At 40.0% G+C, this 22,758-nt stretch overlaps 1 protein-coding gene across 1 annotated transcript; it reads left to right on the forward strand.

Moving 5' to 3' along the window:
* The first annotated feature begins 1,154 nt into the window (after positions 1-1,154).
* cdca7a (cell division cycle associated 7a) lies at positions 1,155-5,163 on the forward strand. The gene is made up of 10 exons (XM_031858643.1): positions 1,155-1,232; positions 2,015-2,155; positions 2,254-2,379; positions 2,462-2,662; positions 2,803-2,880; positions 2,963-3,154; positions 3,245-3,373; positions 3,480-3,629; positions 3,714-3,850; positions 3,943-5,163. The coding sequence occupies exons 1-10, from the start codon at positions 1,212-1,214 to the stop codon at positions 3,974-3,976; spliced, it is 1,209 nt and encodes a 402-aa protein (XP_031714503.1). The 5' UTR covers positions 1,155-1,211; the 3' UTR covers positions 3,977-5,163.
* The last annotated feature ends 17,595 nt before the right edge of the window (positions 5,164-22,758 follow it).

A 22,758-nucleotide genomic window follows, 5' to 3' on the forward strand; every position in this document is an offset into this window, starting at 1 on the left:
GATCACATGCAATAAGATGAGAAACGCCTTTATTGATACCCAATGGGGAAATTTGGTTATTGCAGCAGCACAAGGACAGAAATAAGTACAGATAAATAGTGAAAAAATAATAAGAGGTATACAAAACTAGAATAAGAATAGAAGACAAAAAAATTAACTATTACAAGAGCATTAAATACATAATTACAAGGCAAATGTAACAGTGGCGGGATGTAATATGTATACAAACAGCGTACACCAGACTAAAATATAATATGATTAAGTGATGAGACTTTTTGTGTGTCTGTTTTAATGTAGAAATATAATAAGGGTATACTATAGTGAATAATGTACTAACAGAGTATAAGATATTAACACAATTATATAATATGATATAGTATTGGATATAATATATATTATAAGGTAGAGGTAAACTTCATAAACCCAGATATGCAAAGTTATATTAGGTCTGCTAGCCACACCCCAGTCTTGTTATGTTCATGCTTCAATCATTCATATCCACTTCCTGTTGTTTGTGTCACCCAGTTTTTTTGCCTTATCTCAGCGTTGTTGCCAGTCAGTGCTATCTTTTATTATTAGCCACTTTTACTCAGCTTTAGTAAATTGAATTCCCGTATCTCCCTGTTTCCTCTGCCAATATATCTCCCTCCTTCAATTCCTTTATAAACTCTAAACCCTCATAAAGTGTAACTAGAATATTCCTCTTTTAATAAGTCTCATCAAAGAGTCATATGCTTCATGTCTAGGTCCTGTCTGCTATAACGTGAGAGTGACTGATGTACCTCAGCAGGTTAACCTTAGCCTCCTCAAAAGTTACAGTTGGACAGAGCTCAACATTTTACCCGCCTTGAATGCAAATTCACAAATAAAAAAACTCGCGCCACGGCAAAGCACATGGAAGACCCACCGCTCTCTTCCGCTTAATGCATCAGAAAGTAATACGTTTGTGACGTAAATAAACATCCAAACTTATTTTTAAATCTTGATAACGGAGATTAGTTATGAATTTGACCTCTCGTGTCTTTTATAACGTGTGTTACTCCGTCAAACTACGCGACTACATTTTATGCATCTTCCAGGACCTTCCGGTGGCGCGGGAAACGAACATCTTGATCAGCGTGCAGCTGCAGGATCCGTATTGTTCACTGCAGAGCTGCTACACTGTTCACTTCTGTGTCTCTGTTTGTGTGCGACTAGTATTCAAAGAAAAAATGCCAGCCACCCGCTCCAAGGTAAGAAAAGCTGCCTAACGTTCTTCTCCATTTGATCCGTTAGTGTTAATACTACTTTATAGTCTTCTTTATAATAAAACATCCCGTTAGGACCACTTTGTAACAGTTAAGGGTCACTATTAAAGGGGCAGAGAAGTTAACTTAAAACAAGTTTAGAAGGAGGTAACTTTAATTTACAACGACTAAAGTCCAAGTCAGTTGTATTGAAATATACATGAGCCAGTTACTACTACATGCTTACATTTGACCAGGTTTAACCAACAGGGGTGTGTCCCATGTGCAAAACTATGTGACAGTTTGATCTGAAACATTAGTGTTGATCAGTCCATTGACGTCAAATGTATATGTAAACATTTTAACAATTAAGTAATCTACTTAAGTTAAAAATTAACTGGTTGCGGCCAACATTAAGATTTTTGCTGTTTTTTTTCCTTCTATGACAGAATTATTTGGGGTTTTGGACAAAACAAGCAGTTTGAATGTGAGAACTTTGGCATAAGGCATTTCTTTAAATGTTAAAATAATCAATAGTAAAAGCAATCATTACTCATTCCTCTCATAAATCATTTGAAGTCCAGCAAGTGAGATCACACAGTCAGCTCTGTAGATGTTGAGTCAGAAGTTGGTATTTGTAACTCGGCCTGATTAGACGCTTTGCTGTCCTCAGAGGTCGGTGGTATCCGTATCAGGGCTGGTATTCTCAGGTGGCATGTCTGCAGACACAGGGGCCTTCCTGTGCACTTTGGTAGCTGTTTCCTAAACTTGCTTGGTATGATCTACAGAAACTTGCCGCCCACCCTCCGTCTACCAGGATGAGTTTGAGGAGCTTCCGCAGCGTCCCTCTGGTTCCCGAGACGTCGTCTTCTTCTTCCTCTGATGACAGTTGTGACAGCTTTGGCTCTGATGGAGGCTTTGCAAACACGGTAACGATACAATATCTAAGTCTTCCTTAATAACATGGTGGTGAGCGTGTGTTTTTTTTGCAACACCATCTGCAACTAAAGAATGTGTCTGTGTTTAGAGGAGTGGCTTAAGACTGACGAGGAGGACGACTACGGAGAAACCAAAGATGTTTAAGGCTTCATCGGAGGAGGACACATGTAGCGGGTTTGAGGAGAGTGTGATCAACAGCCAGATGAAAGCCATGGTACGTTTTCTAAAACTGGAACATATTTCAGAACCTCCTCAGACAGAGTTTGGTCCTAGTTATTAATTGTATTTTCTTTCAGAAAGTAGACTCTGAACCTGTGAGACGTGGCCGCAGGCCCACCATCCTGAAGGTGGCCATGACATTCCCCACCAAGAAGACGGGCAAGAAGAGGCATGCATCCGAACCACTCGCTCAAAGTGAAGTACAGGACTCCGACTCTGAGGGGGAGGAGAACTTCATCGACAAGAGAGCCCTGAATATCAAGGAGAACAAAGCAATGGTACAGTTTGCTCTATTTATTTCACATTAATTACTCTCATTATCTGGTGTTATGAACTGAACTTTGACCTCAACAGCCTCCATTTTTACTCTTTCATTCATGTTTTATGCATATTTTTTTTATTTATTTATTTTTTTTAGCTGGCGAAGCTCATGTCAGAGCTCAACAAAGTACCCGGACTTTTCCCAGGACGGAGGGCAATGTCTGCATCTACTACGGTAATTAAACCTGACCATAAATATTTGACACGTTAGATTATCAGTGCTCTATATTAATCGGTACCATTTTTGTCTTATTCAGCCTCGACAGGCACCTCGGTGGTCAGCGGGAACTCCTAGAACTCTTCGGAGAATCTCCGAGCGTTTGTCTCGCCCCCACACGCGGTCCCGCACGCAGGTGGACGGACCCCCCAGCCCGACTCCAGAAGAAGAGCCCGAGGACAGCTTCAGCCTGGTTCGCAAAAGCCGCTACTTCGAGGAAGTCGATGAGCCAGTGAGTCGCCTCACAAACCGCCTTTTTACATTGCGTCAAATCGTCTTAATGAACAGTACGGGCATTAACTGAATTTTATTTCATGCGCAGCCCCGCCGCCGTTCCTTCAACGGCGTGAAGGCCATCCCTCACGTGGTGCGGCCTGTGGACGACATCACAGAGACGGAGCTGCGGGGCATCTGCAACAACGTGCGGGAGAAAGTCTACAACAGCTCCACTGTAGGTCCTGCATTCACTGCAAAAGATTTGATTTGCTGCATTTGCTTATTGAGCTCTTTGCCTGAAGACTTCTCTCCTCCTTTTTTTTTTTTTTTTAATTTTCCAGGGATCCACTTGCCACCAGTGCCGCCAGAAAACAATCGACACCAAAACCAACTGCCGTAACCCAGAGTGTGTCGGGGTCAGGGGTCAGTTCTGCGGCCCTTGTCTTCGTAACCGGTACGGAGAGGAGGTCCGTGACGCTCTGCTGGATCCGGTGAGTACCTAAAACCTACGAGGTTGTGTTCTCATGAGTGTGTTGGGCAGGTCTGACTGACTTCTTAATCGTTGTTCGTGGTAGGAGTGGCAGTGCCCGCCATGCAGAGGGATCTGTAACTGCAGCTTCTGTCGGGCCAGAGACGGTCGCTGTGCTACAGGAGTGTTGGTGTACCTGGCAAAATATCATGGATTTGACAATGTGCACGCCTACCTGAAAAGGTGACCGGAGCATTTGCGAAATTTGAAGTGTGTTTTATTTAGACTTGACTGTCTGTGTTTTAACACCGAGACTCATTTTATGTTCACTGCAGCTTGAAAAAGAAGATGGAAGAGAGAGGCGAGTGAGATGTGGAGGAACGAGCTGATCCTGAACCTGACTGACATGCGCTGTGATAATTCCTACCAGTCCAAACATTCATGGTGTTTCAAGCATTATAACATAATGCTAAATGTTGTTCCTGTTTGTGAAATTTCACCTACTGTTTTTAGCATTGACTGACATCTGGAGCAGGGCCATGCTGCCAGTTCTCTCCAGCCTGACGCTTGCTTTGTTGTTGTTTTCCTGCCTGTTCTAAAGAGTTTTTATATTAAGACTGGTTGATCGTATGCTAAGGTGGCCCAAAACAAATTTTTAGGAAGATGTCTCATACTTGATTGTTGTCCGAACATTCCCGTGGATCTTAAATGTTTTAAGACACATGATGTATATATTCCCATAGCACGAGATCATAGATGAATCGGGCATGATCTACTGTATTCTTACATTGTTTTAAATGTTACAGCTTTTGTCTTTTTTTTTTTTTTTTTTTTCTTGTTGCAAATTAATGCTTGTGTTTTTACAAGTTCTGTAAATCTGATGAAAGTGTAAATGTAAAAAATAAAACACACAAAAGGTTTGCTTTAGTTGGGACGTTGTGCAGAAATGTCCCGATGATCTGCATGCCGCTGAGGTGGTGCAGGTGGAAAGGGCATAGGCTCTGGGGTCCACTGCCTCTCACTTCTACACCGAGAGGAACTGTGTGATATACTACAGCGCCTGGTTAAATATCCTTCATTAGATAACTGTCACTAATGGTGTGGAAACAATTAGCACACTCTAATGGGAATCTCATACCTGTAAATCATTTTATCCTGTTAAAGCACATTCTCGCTCTGCTCCAGTCTCTTTGGCTCATTTTCTGCCTTCCACTGTTAAGTAGGAATCGTTGAAGGTGCCACTGGAGTGGCAATAGAGTTATGGCCTGCATTTTCTGCTCAGAAGTGCGATACTCTACGCGGAATGACATGGAATTAACCTTTGTGTCGCTCATCTTTGAAATGTACTTCATTCGACCTGCACCAGGACACGCTGATTATATGATACTGTTTCAAAAATAATCAGCGGCTGAGATTTCTTCTTCAGTGTAATGGCAGGTGGAGGTTATCCTGCTGCTGCCGCCTGTGTTTATCAGGCACTGTGCTCCTAACGGGAAGCGTAACGCTGAACTGTTGATGGGAATATCTGTTGTGCTGATGCTTGATTTGTACTGTACATTTTCATTAAAGTGTTAATCACTGCAGAATCTGTATTATCAGTTTTATTTGACTTGACTTATCACTCTATCCAGAACAGTGGCAGCTGTAATTACTGTTATTGAAACATGTAGGAGAACATGATGATGGAAGATCTTGAGGACCGTGAAGGCTGGAAGTTTATTAACGTTTCCCACCGCTGTTAGCAAGCTGTGGTCAGTGTAGAGAGTAAGTTTGAGGGTGAAACTCATGTTAAAAAGACGACACCATCCTGTCCTAGCCCGGCTACGTCAACAAAGCAAGAAGAAGCTCTGACAACACGCACAGAAGGAGAGCAACTTCATTCTCTGCTCAGGTAGACATCACTCCACTACATTCAACAAATAGGGGTTTGCTGCAATAATAATGTTCAGAATGTTAAACACAGCATCATTAAGAGACACAAGTTTCCATTACGATGTTTCGTAGAAAATGTCCCTGCGGCATGAAAAACGAGTGGGCTGACTATATGCCCTTGTTGTGGTCTTGGTCTCACAGCAGCGTCTCTGAGAGAGTTTGCTGTGTGTTCACACTAATAGGTAAAAGCAATGTTTATTTCCAGTTCACAGTGTCTATTGTCAGAATAGGGCTACAGCAAATGAATAGACTGCAGAATATTGACTTTACCATCTTAGACAATCAGTGGAGAAATGTGCAAAGGGAACTTCACACCCTCACCACGACTCACCATCCAGGCTTTGAAGCGGTGTTCATGAATCCATCGGTCCAATGAGTACATGGTCCAGCACTATGTTGACTGTGAATTCACACAAGAGCTTTTACACAAAAAAACATCAGATCACCTTATAGGATGGTCTCATGACAGCTGCTTTGCTCTCCTTTATCAAATGGATTGTAGACGCAGCGTTAGCAGTACCTGGAAAACTATCACATCCTCATGTGGTGCACATCAATGGAGATAAAATATTGTTAAATTCAAATCAGACTTAATGTATGCTGTGTGTCGTTTGATGCTGGATAACCACGAAAACTATTACTACTGTTTCTAGATCAATGAATGGTAAAATGGCCCAATAGTGACTGCATAGCCCACACACACACACACACACACACACACACACACACACACACACACACATCATGTTCATCTTACTGTAGGTTTCAGCTCAATCTGTGGCCTCTTCAGCCCCAAAAGAAAGAATCCTTCATTTCCCATTATACTGTTTGGGTCAGCAGTCTTATTTTTCGTTAATTGGGTTTTGTATCCTTTGGGTGGTCCTCAGTCGAAGGTTAGCTAATTAACATTACTTTCCCCAATATGAGCCTCTCGTGTGTTACCATTACATTGAAGTCACAGAGATAAGCATCTTTATTTTATTTTTTTTGAAGGAAAATACACTTATTTCTTACCGAGAGTTTGGTGACAAGCTCGCTACCACTCTCATGTGTGTACGATAAACATGTCGCTGGAGGCAGCGGCCGGTTAGCTTAGCTTAGCATAAAGATTGAAAACAAAACGACACTCTGGATGGGAGAAACAGCTATCCAGCTTTCAACAAAGTGTGCCTCACACAGTGACTTCTTAAGTGAAATATAACATGTTAATTTGTGATTTTTAGAGGACGTTGTAGGATATTATTACCGTTAGACAGAGTCAGACTAGCTGTTTCCAGTCTTTATGCTCAGCACGATACACACATGAGGGGGAATCTTCTTATCTAACTCTTGGTAAGAAAGTATTCCTATAAAGTTTGGATTTAAAGTGATTGATTGATTCCATTTCATATTTTCTTCATCACACTTGTGACTAACACTGACTAGCTGAAAATATGTTGCAATCCAATAATTCACAAATCCAATAGGTCCTCTATCATTGCTGTTTACTCATAATGAAGTCTGTAAATCTAGTGTTTATTAATTACACAACTGTTGACACAACAATGAAGCAAAACAATAAAATGCAATATTATTGACACAGCAATATTACACAGATATTGACACAACAATAAGCATAAAAAAATGCCAGGTCATATATTACCAGGAATACTAAAATGAATATCACGTTTATTAGATACATTTGTAGTATCTGGGTTATATTTTGTCTTGTCCCATTTATGAGTAGAACATTATATTCATTGCAGGGTTTTTTGTATTGTTATACATTAACAAAAATGGTAAATAATTAAAATGATCACATGATGATACCAATACAATGTAACTTATATTAAACAACTCCTCTTTTCTTCCTCCAAAAGGAACATTTCAAAAACTATTATTAGTATAATAAAGATGCACTTGAAAATACTAGTCCTGTATTAAATACCAATGATCATCCACTTTGGCGTGATGAATATTTAGGGAAGTAATTGTTTACAACGCTCAAGCATTGAGCTGATCTGGTAATCAGGCTATGAAATACAATATTTATTCATTAGAGCAGATTTAATGAGGCCTTGCGGCGCTAATTATGAAAACCAGTGTAGCAGCAAATGAGTAGCGCACGGTGTCGGGCTGCGGGGTACCTGTAAGGAGGGACTGGGGGTTGAAGTGCCCTGAGTGCCATGGCACACTGAGCAGCAACACACAGCCCTGACTGTGGCCGTCCAGCCCGCAGCTATACATCAGCCGACCTGCAGACAGGTCGCAGATGGGCCCCGCATCCCAGCATGCCCTGCTCTCCTACCTCCAGGAATTAAGGCTGACTTTCCCCAAAGCATATATTGTCCAGATTATCTGTCTTATCGCAACAAAGTAGAAAATCTCAGTACAGTGGTGCTTCAGGTGGACGTGCTCAGAGCAGCAAGGCTTTTAAATATTGTGCCACTAACCTGCTGCCAGCCATGATCCTGGAACAGGTTGAGCGCTTATTCTGCAGTTTCTATTTGTATGCAGCTCTGAAGATACGCGGTAGTGTTCACAGCATAATATGGGTTTTGATTGACTGATATTTTCATTATGGCTGCAGGGTAGCGTGGAGACTGTTAATTTGCTTGGGAGTCCTGCAGGTCTACAGTGATTGTAGTAGAGCCGGAAGAAAAGCTGAATAAATGAAACTCACAGGGCACAATCACAATCTGTGGGTCAAAATCAACTGATTAATTATAATTTAGAATCAATCTGTCAGGCCTCTGTAATAAACACCCTTTCAGACTTGCTGCTTAATAACCAGCTTTACATGGTACAAATGTAACATGGTACACCTCGTGAAGCTAGATTATTATGAATACATACAAGATAATTGGATAAGTACAAATTGTGATAATAAAACGAGGAATTATCTAAACTGTTCCTACTTTGTTTTGATGCAGCTCAGCAAGATATCTTTCCACACAGGAATCTCCCTTCTGGCTCTGACCTCTACATCCTGGAAAGCGTAGTGAGGAGAGTGCTGTTAAATGCATTTCTGGGTGGCAGAAGGCTTATGACATGTTCCTTTCCTCCTGTACCAGCCTGCAAAGTGATGGAAACAGCAGTTTGGTCCAGGTGTCAGGGACATTATCAAAGAAAAGGGCTGCTGGCAGTTGCTCCATCTCACAGGAAATTGCCAACTCACCCTAACAAAGAAAGGCATAAGTGCACTTGCTGCTGCCTTCAAGGCGAGCGTGATAAGATGACATTATAAATACAGAATTGTTCATGGAGGTGGAGAGGTTGGCACATCAGGAAGCTGAATTTGACAATTCTGTTTTTCATGTGCGCGCCTAAAAAAAACCTGTATGGGTTTATCTAAAACAAAATCAGCTTCTTATCCACTTGGGATTCATCCATTTCATGAATGTGTTAAGCTGGTATTGTGGGATGTTTGTATTTCAAAGTAGTTGCAGCTTCACATGGTTCACAACTTCAGCTCCAGGAGGAGTGAGACGACTGAAAGAAAAGAAACACAATTTACAATACACTGAGAAAAAGTATTATGGGAATTTTAATTGCTTATTTCATTGGACACAGTCTTGTCTTTGTCACCAAAACATTGTCAAAAAGGTTAAAAAAGAAAATCAAAGAAGCCACCAAAATGCATGCCCATGGTCTATCGAAGCTGGTGCTAAATAATGTGGACATGCTGTGACATGAAGCTGCTGCTTCTCAGGGTGTTGAGAGTTTGCTACCAGATACAGTGTTCAGATATAGTTCTTCATGGTACCTGAAGGGGGAGCTCTAATACAGGCGACTTGCTGCACTTTAAATCTTCCTTAAACTTTCAACAAGTCTTCAAAAAATGGAGGAGAAAGTGAAAGGGCCATCAGAGCTTTGCCTCACATATCACATACATTTAATCAAATACAAGAAACTCTGCACACCAGGAAACACTCAAAGAGTTGTGTGATGTGTGACAGAAATGAAGTGTAGCTACACCTTATACCTTTAAAGAGGAGGCTTTTGCACCTGCAGCACCAGAGCCGAATATTCAGCAATCTGTCAGCAGGACGATGACATTGTCTGAGCACAGTGTTGTGAAACTTCACATAAAATTCTCTTAAGAGTCCAGCAGCACACTTTGACTGCAGGAGGGGGAGGGGAAGGTGGGTGTAATTATGACCAGGGGAACACAGGGTTGTAATCTGTAAATCTATTCTTACCCTAAGTGAGAACTGGTACATTGGATTGATTTTATTGAGATCATACATTATAAATGGGGCATGGAGGAGCTTACAGCCTTGAGATGGTGGTGCTCACGTGCTTCATTAATTTTTACTTCATTAACTCTCTCCTTCAGACCCTTCAACACACATTTCACTGCCGACCATGAATCCTGGCTACAGGCAAATGGACAAGCCCGGGTCGACTTTCAGTGGAGTGGACACACTGAAGTAACGCTGTCAAAACAAATCAGTAACACATGAAATATACATAACCTCAGATCAATGCGTATTCATGCGTGAGGTCACGTCTTTTCTGAACTTGTGGCATTACAAATTCTTTTTTTCATAAAGAATAAAAGTCACAATGAGATGAAGTGCTGTATCAATTTAGCTGTCAGAGAGCCGTTCCAATCACAGAAACAAAAAGCACGGGAACACAAACACTGAGGGGAAAGAGTCCACAAGAAATCTTATACATACCGCATTTCTTGTTAATTCTGCTACAGGGCATTTTGGGACAATTATGAGTGTCACTTTCATTGTTTTTTTATAATTCATCAGTGATTGGTTTAAAATCCTCGTCCTTACATATAGCTACTGTATCCCTGCAGTGTGCTTCCTTACTTCTGTGTTTACCAATTTACAAACCAGTAGGTGCTGCAGCGGTCGCTTTTTGTCTCGCAGCAAAGAATTTCAGAATTCCAGCAGTGGGCCCTTTTGAGTGGACCATTTGTTTGATATTATAGCCTTAAACCTAACAATAGCAATCAGTCATGAATGCGCCTATGCATGCTGCTCTGCCCCTTTGTCACCATTAACTCCAAACAAGTGATGGCCTTCGCTGGTTTGCAAGGTGAGGGAAGGGAGGGTGTCAGGAGGTAAAGAGGAATAAATGGATGGTGTTGGTTTGCGTTTGATTTCCCCCCCCCCTCTTTTCTTAATGATTGACCTATTCAGCAACAGTGGGAGTGTGTGTGTGTTGTGAAAAATCAACAGTGGGTGCAGAATTCTTGAGAAAAGTTGGAGAGAGACTTGGTGAGAGCGTGTTGTTGCATGTCTGGCAGAGAGCTATAGCTGGGGAGTTTCAGTCTGAACTCAAATGTGCATCATTTGACTTTAAAGACACCCTCCAGACATGTTTCAAGACATAAAAATAATCTTCTTGGAGTAGGGATTTGTGTCTGATATGTTTGAATACTTCATTAAGAATTCTTCTTCTCCGTCTTTGCAAAAAAAAACAGAATCTATGAATATGCAAAGATTAGACACAAGATGCCTCCTACTTCATCCATTCTCACTGTATGTGTCCTATAGGCTCCTATCTTGGACCATGATTGGCTGCCAAACGAGTAATGATGTCACGAAAATACAGGCTTTTCAAATTCAGCATTTGTATATAGCTTGAGCGCATCTGTGTTGCGTCTCATATGGAGGCGGTGAAGTTGTTCAAGCTTCAAACCTGTTGTCAGACTCTTCCCTCACTGAGCATGAGAACAACACACATCAGTGAGCAGGCGCTAAGTGCTTTTCCTCTGAGGCAGCATAAACTTCTTAACATTTCAAATCGCTTACGACAGCTGTCCCGGAGAACATTTGTGAGATCTGTTTCACCACACATGTTGAAATGATGATTCCCTCATTACATTTGCCATCAAACAATATCTCCAAAGCTAACAGTTGACAAAATCCAGTTAAAACATTCGAGGGGAAAGCTCTTAAAGGAAGAATTAATGGGAGCAAAAGAAAAACAGCTCTTAGACAATTAGCACCAGAGACCACTCTATAATCTTAAGATTATTTTCACCACTTAAAAGCAGCACACATGGTTTGTATTGTGGCAGGGCCGAATGAACAACACTTGAATGGATTTGATTTGGTCCCCCTAATCTGCATTTCCTTTAACATGCCTTTCTTCTGTTACAAAATGTCAGTGTTGATCAAATCCATCTGGAATAAGCTCAGTGTGTGTCATCCCAGTTTCAAAATCTTTCACAAGATTTTTCCCAAGAGGGAAGAATAAAGCGTTTGGTCTGAGGCGTGTTTCCAGTTGTCGCCTGTGATTAAACGTTCATTTTATTTTTAGTTTTTTTGTGTGTAAACCGTCTGGAAATTAAGATGCATCTTATTAGAATCCTTAATATAGTATGTATAGACGTTGAAAAGAATCAACCCATATATAAAACCTTATTTATCAGATTATCTTTCACTTACATATTATGGATTCTCACTTATTCTCACAAGAAAATATCTAAAACCTCCACGATACATATAGAGACGTCTTGTTGATGACCCAAAAACGTGTATGAAATTATGATTCAAAACTGAGTGAAATTAATCTACGGTTCATTTTTCTCGAGAACCCAGAGGGCCCTCCACAGGGCCCACAGGAGTCCCCAGACCTCACTTTGAGAACCACTATATTAGATCTGGTTAACAGACACATCCCAAAGCTATTTTCATTTAAATAACACATTGTATTTTTGTGGATTTAAAAAAAAAAAAACTGTAATTGCAAAATCTGTAATTTAACCCTGGGGCTGGTTGCTTAACCAAACATGCTTTGGCTGGTTAGGCTTAGTCACAGAGGAAATGTCTGGCACACAGATTGAATTTGTTCTCTCTGAAGTCAAAGGCACGAAAACAATTAAGTAAGTGTCTGCCGCACATTTCACTGTGTACCACTTGACACAGTTTTTCACATCACTGGGGCAATTGTCTGCCGAGAGTGACGAGACAAAGACATTACTTCCAATGTCTCAAAAAAAGATGGCATGGTTATTTTCTGATTTTTAAACATTTCAATTAAGCCACTGGTGGAGATAATAAACATAATGGTGAGAGACTTGCACGGTTGTCTTTTGTGCTGTCACGTCCATTTTCAGGATGGTTACTGCCGTTAAACCAGAGGTGCATCAGAGGGAGCTTTGGTCCCAGAGGTAGATACGTATGTGTGTGTGTGTGTGTCACTATCCTCCAGTCCCTTCCCCTCCTCTACCTTCGTCTTTCATTCAACGTCGAGTCCTTTCAAAACAAGGTGAAGTTCAGCAAAGTTTCTCTGCAGAGATGATCAAACAGTCACATCACTAATGGCGATGGGTGACAGGGCCAGTGAATACAGATCAGCTTTAATTGTGGTGGGTCTTACTGCCACTGTCTGTCAATCTGAGCCTTTGAATTGGAGAAAATGTGCTCTGTTCATTCTGTTAAATGACGTATCCAATTAAATGCTTAAGAATTCATGATCTTCAGTCAAGGTTAAATGAAAGCAGTTACTCCTGTCAGTAAGGTGATTAAAAGCTGACTACATCAGGCACATTTTGTGCAAAAATTTAAATTTCGAACTAAAGCATGAATCTTTATTCATTATGCGCAGTCCTGCTATATAAATGTCCAGCACAGTCGCTCTTAATCACTTTGTTCATTTTAAATCTCACTTTAGTCCTTTTTTTAATAAAAGACATCCGGGTATTCAAATGACAGTGTTTGACATACTCATGGAACTGTTGACAACTTTCTCAGCAGCAAAGCTGCTTTTAAAAAGCACGTTGTTTTTGTTCTTATTTTTATACTGCAAACTAAAAAAAAAACGCAGGTTGAGACCTTGATAGACAGCCAGTTTAATATAATGCAAAGTAATGTTTGTCCCATTACCTTTTTAACTATGATTGAAGGGATAGAGCAATTCCTGCTCAGCAAAACAAAGAAAAAAGGTTTTTGACAATTGGTTTAAATGAACAAGTGCACCACAGCAGGAAAAATAATTTCCTCCCAACAAGATGAATGTTGCAGCAGGTTATTAATGAGCACATAATGTGCGTGGGCAAGTAACTTCTCTATGCTGTGATAAATGTGACGATGGAGGTGAAGAGCATGTTGACTAATGAGTGTTGTCCAGGGATCTGATCCCGGGGGCCACTGGGGAGAAAGCCACCGTCTGGATTTCACACTCCACATGATGTTAATACCCCGAGGTCCACCAGTCAAGCTGCTTGTTAAAGAATCACCACTGCCATTTCTACATTCCCTCTGACCCATCCAGATCCAGGTTCAATTACTGTTTGTAATTCAAAGTTTTACTTACAGCTTCTTATGTGATCTGATTTGCTTTGAAATGGCATTAACTGGTATTATGCAGTCAAAACCAAAGTCCTCCTCAGTGAGGCGGTAACCTTTAGTAGCTGTTAGTAACTAATGAGACACCTAATATTTCAACTTAAGGGTCCGAATCTTTTTGCATCTTTAATAATATCTAAAAGAGAATTGTATTTGTCGCACTTTATCAGTATAATATGAACGGACTTGAACAAGTCAGTCTTTCCTGATCTCAAAAGGGGCTTTAAAATTATTTTTTAACATAAAACTACAATTTATGAACCTACATCTCAATATATGTTTGTTTTAATATGAAAACCTGAGCTTGACATTTTTCCTGTGAGAAAATGACATGTCCATAGGTTGTTTGCTTACAGATGATGTTCTGTTTTCAGCTGTAAAGCATATATTATAAGGCTAAATATAAAAATTCAAAAAGCATTTTAATTCACGTTTGTGTTCACATGAAACAAGAAAGACAAAATCTATTGTAAGATGGCTGAGAATGAGCTGCGAAATGTAGATATCGTTACATGTATAAAGTTGGTTTATGCACGAGATACCAAAATTAAAACTGATTATATAAACGGTGTCAATTTGGCTCGAGGTTAGCAAAGAGTGTCGCGCAACTCGTCGTAAACGTTTCAAGGGAGAAAGAATGCAGCAGCAGACAAACATTTAAAGGGAGCTAAATGAAATCTCCATAGGTTTCTCTGCATCGACTCCTTTCGATACATAATGGGACACAGACCTGAGGGCTGAGATGTACATTTGAATGACTGCCAAATACATAAACTAGGCTCACTCAGGGGTTCATGGTGAATAAATAAGGCTGTGGATTACATCAAATCTCTTTTCAAACCACTACTCTCGCACACCACTCCCAGTGTAGAGACCATTTAAACTCTAGAAGGGGCCAAACATCAGCAGTTGGTCTCCTTTAAACAAGTCTGACTAAAGTAGAAAAATAAATAAAGCCTCCGGCGCTCTACTTTAATGTATTCAATTAACTGGGGTCCCTCTAGAGAACTTCAGCGCACTCTTGGATAAAGAGAGAGCATATCGCCTGGAGATGAATACTGAATGCACTCATTCTAGAGACCATGATTGGAAATCTTCCTCAACAGGTTCTTACTTAATTAAACTTCCCTTCATCTGACTTTCTGTTGCTTTCGAGGGAAAATTGGGAGAGGCATATTGAAAGCCAGGGAAACTTTGTTCACCATTGCATGTTGTTTACAGGGCAATTGGGGGGGACTTGTAGGGCCTGTGATAACCTCCACCATCACCGTGGAAAGTCAACTCAGCCTGAAAGAACAGAGAAGAAGTATACGAAATCTCCAATTCAATCACAGACAATTATGTGGTGAAATGAGAGAAATTCAGCAGCCGTCAAGTCTGAGTGGGAGGGATAATTATCTGGCAGTCATTACTGCTCCCATAATAGCATTTAACGACATTCATATACTGTATGAACATATTGCGCTGGCTGGAAACATGTAAGTTGAAAATAATCAGACCAAGCTTGAAAATATATGAAGCCCCTCTGTATGCTGGGAAATGTAACATGTTCATAATGTCCTTGAGTGAATGATGTGTGCAAGTGTGAAATTTATCTAATTATCTCAAATGTGTCTCGTGAGAATCCATTCAGCACCCCTTTGTACCTTATTTTCCCTCTGCAGCCCCATTGTGCAGCAAAGCCCCAACAGAGTTTCCTATCTATTAAAATCAGTCTTTCATCACATCGCCTACATCCCACCATTTGCTGCACTTTTTTCCACAACAAATCAACTTAATCAAGCTCATTAAGTGTCATTATTAGCTATTTATTGTTATCTCCCTCAGTGTCGCGCTGACAGGTCCACCCCGCCCACGTGTGTCCCCCCTGATACCGGGACCTTTGCTTGTCACAACGGCTCCGCACTCAGTTCTAATTGGCCTTTATTGTGTTGTTCTCGCATAAAGAGGAGAGATGTGGCATCATCTGCAAAACTGAGAGCATCTCTTTACTGCTCCTCAATTCTTCAGAAGTTGCTAAAACAAATCCTGCGAGGAAATAATGCACTAAAATGAAGCAATATGGTGCAAGGACGTGGAAAATGGGCATGAAGAAGGTGCCCCGCATTCCTTTTGTGTGTTGAGTGTGGTGTTAAACACTGTGGACGCTCCTTAATGCAGCATGGCGAATGTATTTCCACAGCTGTCAGGATGATGGACAGAGGGGCGAGTCTCTCCATTGCAGCGACATGCTTCTACCTGCACACAATAGGCCTGCAGGATGGGAGTGTAGACTGATGAGAGAGAGAGGGAGGGAGGATATATATGTGTGTTGCTGTTGAGGAGGAGGGGGTTTGAAGGGTGCGGGGAAGTTCGTCCCATCGCAGGAGTTATTAAGTTTGTCTCTCGGACACACTTGGTTTCACCAGGGTGCTCGTCCCTCATTCATAATAGATGCTAATCTCTCCAGGGTTGACTGATGACAGAGCTTCCTGCCCTTCATAGAATTAGTCCTCAGCTTTATCAAAGGACCCAAACTGCCTGCTAATTAGACTCATTTCCTCCAGCATGAATTATTTATTTCCATTGTAACTGATCAGAGGCGATTGTGACGCATCATGCTGCCACCAGTTTTCACACAGATGCGCATGCCACCACAAGTTCTCAAACTCGGTGTATGGAGTTAAATGGGAGCAGGGACTGGTGCAACCGCTTCCTCGCTAAATGAAAGGTTTTCATAGTACTTTAAATGACACAGTATATGTGAGCTGTTTCCAGATAGACATGAGTATTTCAGAGAGGTACACCTCATTATGAACAATATTAATGGGAAACTCAGAATACTTGTGTTGCCCTTAAAGGATGGGAAAGGGCTACTTGTCATCATCCTGTTTTTGTTCCTGATTTATTTTCACAGGTTGAGATAAGACTTTGTTTATCCTGCCACATTAAAGTGATGTCACTTAATGCATTAATGATTATTGTCCAATAATTTAATATATATTATTCAGAAATGTGCCATTCTGCATGATGAGCATCCACTTTTAACCTTTGGTACTTTAAAGTGGCAATTTAAAATTTCTGTTTGTTTGTAGCGTTAACCATGTTGCTAAGCCTAGCTGTGCTAGCTAACGCTAACACTAGCGGCCAGAAAACAAACATCTATGATTCATTGTCCTTTTGATAATCTAACAAAGAACACATTTTCTTGTGGTGGTCTTTATAAAATGAGCACTTTCTCTTCCATCTGATCCGGTTGTCTTTGCGACAGCGGCGACAACAATAATACCACTTGGAAACACTATAGGGGTATATTGTGACGCTAATACGTTGGTACTTTCACTCAAGTAAAGGTTTGAAGGCAGGACTCTTACTTTTATAACACATCTGAGTAGCCTACTTCATCCACCACATGCCAATATAAACATTAAAAAAATGTTTGGTCATTAATCTGCTCCTATTCATGCTGACTGTGAAAAGACTGCTTCCTAATACTGTTTCAATACAAGAGATGGGGGAACAAGGAACGAGGACTCAGTGACTTACATTGTAAAGAGGAGGAACAATCACAGCACCCAATAAAGCTTCATGTCAGCATGTGAGTATTGTATCAAAATAATGTTTAAAAATGTAAAAACAATCCTTTAAATAAGCGACGCCACACAAAGTTACAAATGCCCACTTCATAGTCACTGTATAATGTGAAGGTTTATGGATATATTCCATAAGTTCTGTTCTCCTCATCAAAACATTCACTCTCTAATTACATCTACTTAAGCAATTTTGTTGAGGGAAAAAAATAAATGTTGTGCTTAATTGCATTACTATCTGGAAGGCAGAAATATGCAGAGCGAAAAAACGTATAGCAACGTGAGGGAACTGCTAATTAGTCCGATATTTGCTTTGCATTACCAAATAGCACATTACGCCCGCACAGATAGGAGGCTAAAGAGAGTGAGGCTTCTGTTCTTGAAACTGTAATCAAACAAAGACAGATGTACAGATGAACACTAGAGGGAAAGTTTGATATAATTGTTCATCTGCTCTCTGTTCACACTGATTCTTCTTCTGGGAGAGATCAGGCTTGTTATAGACGCTTCCTTCTCTGTGATTTCACATCTATAGGCGACCAGGTATCAGATAAAGTGCATATATCTGCAACCACAATACCTACTGATAAGGTTAATAAAAAAACGGTTCAAATATTACAATAGCATGAAATGTGCGAGTGCTGAGATATTCATGATGGGGTATTGTGCTGCATTTCAAAAGCTTATATTTACAAATCAGCCCATTACAATGTGCTCCGGAAGCCTGCTCTTTCTTCTCTTTCTGTGCACAATAAGGCTCAGTTTCATCTCATAATTTGAAAGTTTATTGAGACTTTGAAGCGGTCTTTTGAAAAAAAAAAAGAGAGATGCCCTTTAGTCCACAATAACACTTTAAATGCTCTTTTGCCTCCCATTTTCACATGAACAATAGGAAATTATGTTGAGGCAAGAAAGAAAATCTTTTATAATGAATACCACATTTAGTGATTGCAAATAATTGCGTTAAGTGGCTTATTTGCCTTAGGTCGGGGAGGGTGACTACTGTATAACTAATATAAGAATCTGAACCCTCACCCTCGCTGATGAGGCCTATTCACAGCTCGGCTGCCCTGTGCCCCCTCCCAGCTTCTTATGCTCCAACCTGATGAGGAGTGTGTTGTTAAAGTTTCAAAGCAATGATTTCACACAGCGATATTCATCCCCCTGTATGGAAGTAACGGACCGCTGCTGCTTCTGTTCTAAGTCTGGAGGAGGACAGTGGGAGCTGAAAGACGCACCAGAAACGGTAGAGCAGCATGTTATGAACAAAATGTGATCAGTGCTACGACAACTACATTACCGGGTAGAAAAAAAGCTAATGTGGATTCAAGGAAACGGCATTAACTGAATTAGTGGACGTCGCAAATTTAGAAAGTCACAACAAAAATGTTATTTAAAGCAAGAAAAACTTTTAAAATGCTATTTACTCCTATTTTGTGTTTTATTTTGCATTACACAATGTTTAGTCTTCCTTCACCAATATGTATGACTGAATTAGATTCATAACTATTATTACAAGATAGCATGGATTCAACTGACGCCAACATTGACTACAGCTTTGAGATACTTTACTTAAGTATTTTACATTTTTCTGCTCTTATATTTTAATCTCCTACTTGACTGCATTTCAGAGGGAAATGTTTTTAATTGATTTTATACACTATTTATCTGTCAATTACTCCGTAATTACTTTACAGACTTTATATAGAAAAACACACGACCAGCCTATAAAACATGATTATTTGTTATACTGTAGATTAAGTGACCCAAAAGTAGTGAAGTAGTTAAATTTGCTCGACGTCCACCAGCTACATCATTAACATGCTGCTGACATATTAATGCATCTGTAATAATATAATACTATTTTTATGTAACACTTCGAAATGGGCCATTCGGCATAATGAGTCCTTTTTTTTGTCCTGCTAATAAAACTTTTACTGAAGTAACAATCTCTTCCCGATGCAGGACTTTCACTTTTAAAGGAATATTTCGACACCTCTTTTTAATAGCGTAAGAACAAAACAGAGAACAAACCTGAATAACTTTATTTATTGCTCTAAAACTGACAGAATAAACCCCCTTTTTGTGATTTTGTTTTGTGCAATTCATGTCATATATCTTTCACTCTGGCCTGCAGCCAACTTTAAAAACGATGTGAGTTTATACATTCCAAATCCCAACAGCTGTAAAGAGGCGAATGCAATATGTTTCCCAGTTTGTCGTACCTCACACTAAGCTGTGTGCATCTTTTTGCGAGTGAAATGAAAACTTTGTAACATAAACTTCACTACAAAAAAAACAAGGTTTTCCACGTGTAGTCAACATCTGTTTATCTCCTCTGAACACTTTGGCAGGTTCTTGAAGCAATCTTTGGAAATAAATTGTGCTGTCTATTATTCATGGGCACACACCATGCAACACGAAGCCTACTATAAACACAGTTTCAACACAAAAAATCTTGATCTGTTTTGTTTTCCGGGCTGACCCTTCCCATTTGGCTGTGCTCGGTTACAGTTAACCTTCCAGAAAAAGGCCTTCGTGGATTATTAGCTGATGGTGGAAAACAAAAATATAGAAATGATTGCGCACATTGTCCTCCATTTGAAAAGAGAGCCCCAGGGAAATCATCAAGAGAACAAAAAACAAAACAAAAAATCAGGATGCTACAATAATTACTTTAGGGTATCCAGTACTCTCTCATGGAATATATCAGTGGCCACCATGTCTGGGGTTTGACCCACAGTTGCTGCAGAAACCTCAAGCAAACAAGGGACAAGAAATGAATCTCCCATTATGGACCGCTTAGACAGTCCCCGGATAAAGGAAAGAAACCCTGCACAAACTGACCACCTGGACAGTGACCACAAAGACACGACTCACAGTCAACCGTATTCTGTTAAAGAAAAGAAAAAAAGTTGACATGACTTCTAACTCTGCAGACAAATGAGGATAGTGATGTCAACCAGATAACAACAGGAATGATTGTATTATCTGGGGAAACCAATTTTAATCTGTAGAATGTACAATTTAACATTTTACATAAATGTCACAATTATGTTAGATTTGAGAAAGATTTAATGTGTAACATACCAACTATCAATTCAATTAAATGTAGCTTTATTGGAAAGACAATTTGCAAAAAAAAAACAATGTTGCCAATAAAAATAATAATATAAAAGTACACAATAATATTAACATAAATATTAACACAAGATTAACATAATGTCAATCGTACCATATGTTGTCAAATATCCCTCAGATCTCCTTTTAACTTTGTGAATTAACATATATTTATGATTTAGTTTTACTGTTTTGCTGTCAAATACTGTATATTATCCTTCGCTACATGAGTCATTTTTGGTAAATACCGTAATCAAAAGCAATTAAAAATGTGTTTTAACGTGGTTTGCCAACACCACCAGCTCCTCTCTGTCAGACTAACAGGCAGGGAGCTGCTAACAACTTGGAAACCCACCAGATTGGATGGAGTTTATTAATTAGTAGAAGTGCAAATAAAAACAAACAATATTTCGTGATTTAAACAATGTTTACATTACACCTTCTGATTGTGTATGCAGAGTGAAAACACAAAAATTGTCCAATGTTTGCTAGCTAGCTATTACCTATTATTTAGTTCATTATTTAGAGCTATTTAAGTATTAATACTATCCTATTTACTCTTTGATATAAAGTCAGTGTTCAGTGGGATATCCAAAGTCCACAGGCTGCATGTTGGGACAACTTTAAATGGAACATTTGGTGGAAACTTAAATCCGAACAACAACACCTTATCACAAGTGAGTCACATTTTAATATGAATGCACTCTGCAGGAACTTAAGCACATATTTTGGCAGCGGTAGTGTCACACTGAGCTCACCAGGACTGTAGTATAAAGAAGAATATTTCCTGGCAATCATCTTTAAATACACCTGACTGCATTTCAGTCTGAATTTACAGCACATTTACTAGAAATACAGCTTGTTTCAAATTTCACAAATGATAAACACGACTTCCAATAATTCATATACTGTGCACGGCGATTCTTTAATTTTAGATTTAACTGAAATTAAAAATCTTTCATTCTTTGTGAACCATTTAACAACTAATAGAAATATTTGTGACAAATTCTAACAGATGAGAAAGTTAAATAATGTGTGGTATTGGGGGTGCAGGAGGGAGGAAAGTTTTGCAGTTCATATACAGGTCATGTAGTCACCGTAGGAGTTAGCACTTAGCCTATTAGGACTAGTGCCTCAGCAGCACGCAATTAAGTGTCTCGATGCAAAATGAGCACTCAGGTCATGTTTAATGGGCAGAGAGCTAATAAAGGTTGGGCTGAGCGGGAGGAGAGGTGACTCACCCTACAGTACACTGCAGGTGCTGCAAAGACAAAAGCTGGGAGGGCCACTGGTCGCCGTGCGGACTCTGACTGTCACCCTATCATCAGAGACACATCTCATCAGGGGCTACGAGCCAGCAAGTGCACACAAACTGAAATATTAATCTTGTCTTACTGTGCAGGACTCACATCAGCAAGCTGAGAGTATTACATAGAAATTACAGCTTACATCCATTTGAAGACAGATATTAACATATTAATATTGTCATTAATAGTCATATACATGCACTCAAATGATGAGTTTCTGTTCTGATGTTCTGAATGTGATATTTGCTCAAGCTGGCACAAACAGCATTACTGTTGGTGTTGTGCATCACGTTGGACGTTCATCAGCTGCAGCTACGTGGTTCATATGTTCCCAGTAATAGTGTAGACAAAGAGACAACATGACACGTAACATAAGCCTTAGAGTCGATACTTTGCTTTTAATGGAGAAAGATGAAAATATCAATACCAGCTCATCTACAAATGTGTTGCGTTGCCCAGTTACTTATAGTTAATTGATTTTAACAACCACATGGGAGAAGTAGCAAGAAATCAATTGAAGGGCCAAGTTAAGTGACTGCATGACAGCTCATATTGTGGCCAATTTGACATAGTCTAATCTGAAAAGACAATAATCCAAAGAAGACATGGCAGGAGTGAATATTACAGCGACGTTTGACACTCCACCTCCCTCCACAACAGAAATACCAAGCTGTCTGCCGAGAAAACATGAGATGGAGTGGAATAAATTCTCCTGGTAAATGTTATTACAAACAATATGCCTTCGTGAAAAAGAAAGAGGGAAGAGCAATCTGCACAGACTGACCATTCTGCGAACCGTTTATCAGCTTGAAATGCTATTTCATGCATTAATACTCCACAAACCGCATTTCCCCCCCCCCCCCCCCCCCCCCCCCCCCCCGCCACCTACCCCCCCCCCCACCACCCCACCTAACCCCTCACACAAC

This window comes from Anarrhichthys ocellatus, unplaced genomic scaffold, assembly GCF_004355925.1.
Source record: "Anarrhichthys ocellatus isolate YVR2014 unplaced genomic scaffold, GSC_Weel_1.0 scaffold20, whole genome shotgun sequence".
NCBI lineage: Eukaryota > Metazoa > Chordata > Actinopteri > Perciformes > Anarhichadidae > Anarrhichthys > Anarrhichthys ocellatus.

Bases quoted from the DNA above. Each gene is read 5' to 3' on its own strand.
- cdca7a (XM_031858643.1), top strand. From the start codon at position 1,212: ATGCCAGCCACCCGCTCCAAG. The intron at 1,233-2,014 runs GTAAGAAAAGCT...TATGATCTACAG, and splicing joins TGCCAGCCACCCGCTCCAAG to AAACTTGCCGCCCACCCTCC. The intron at 3,374-3,479 runs GTAGGTCCTGCA...TTAATTTTCCAG, and splicing joins AAGTCTACAACAGCTCCACT to GGATCCACTTGCCACCAGTG.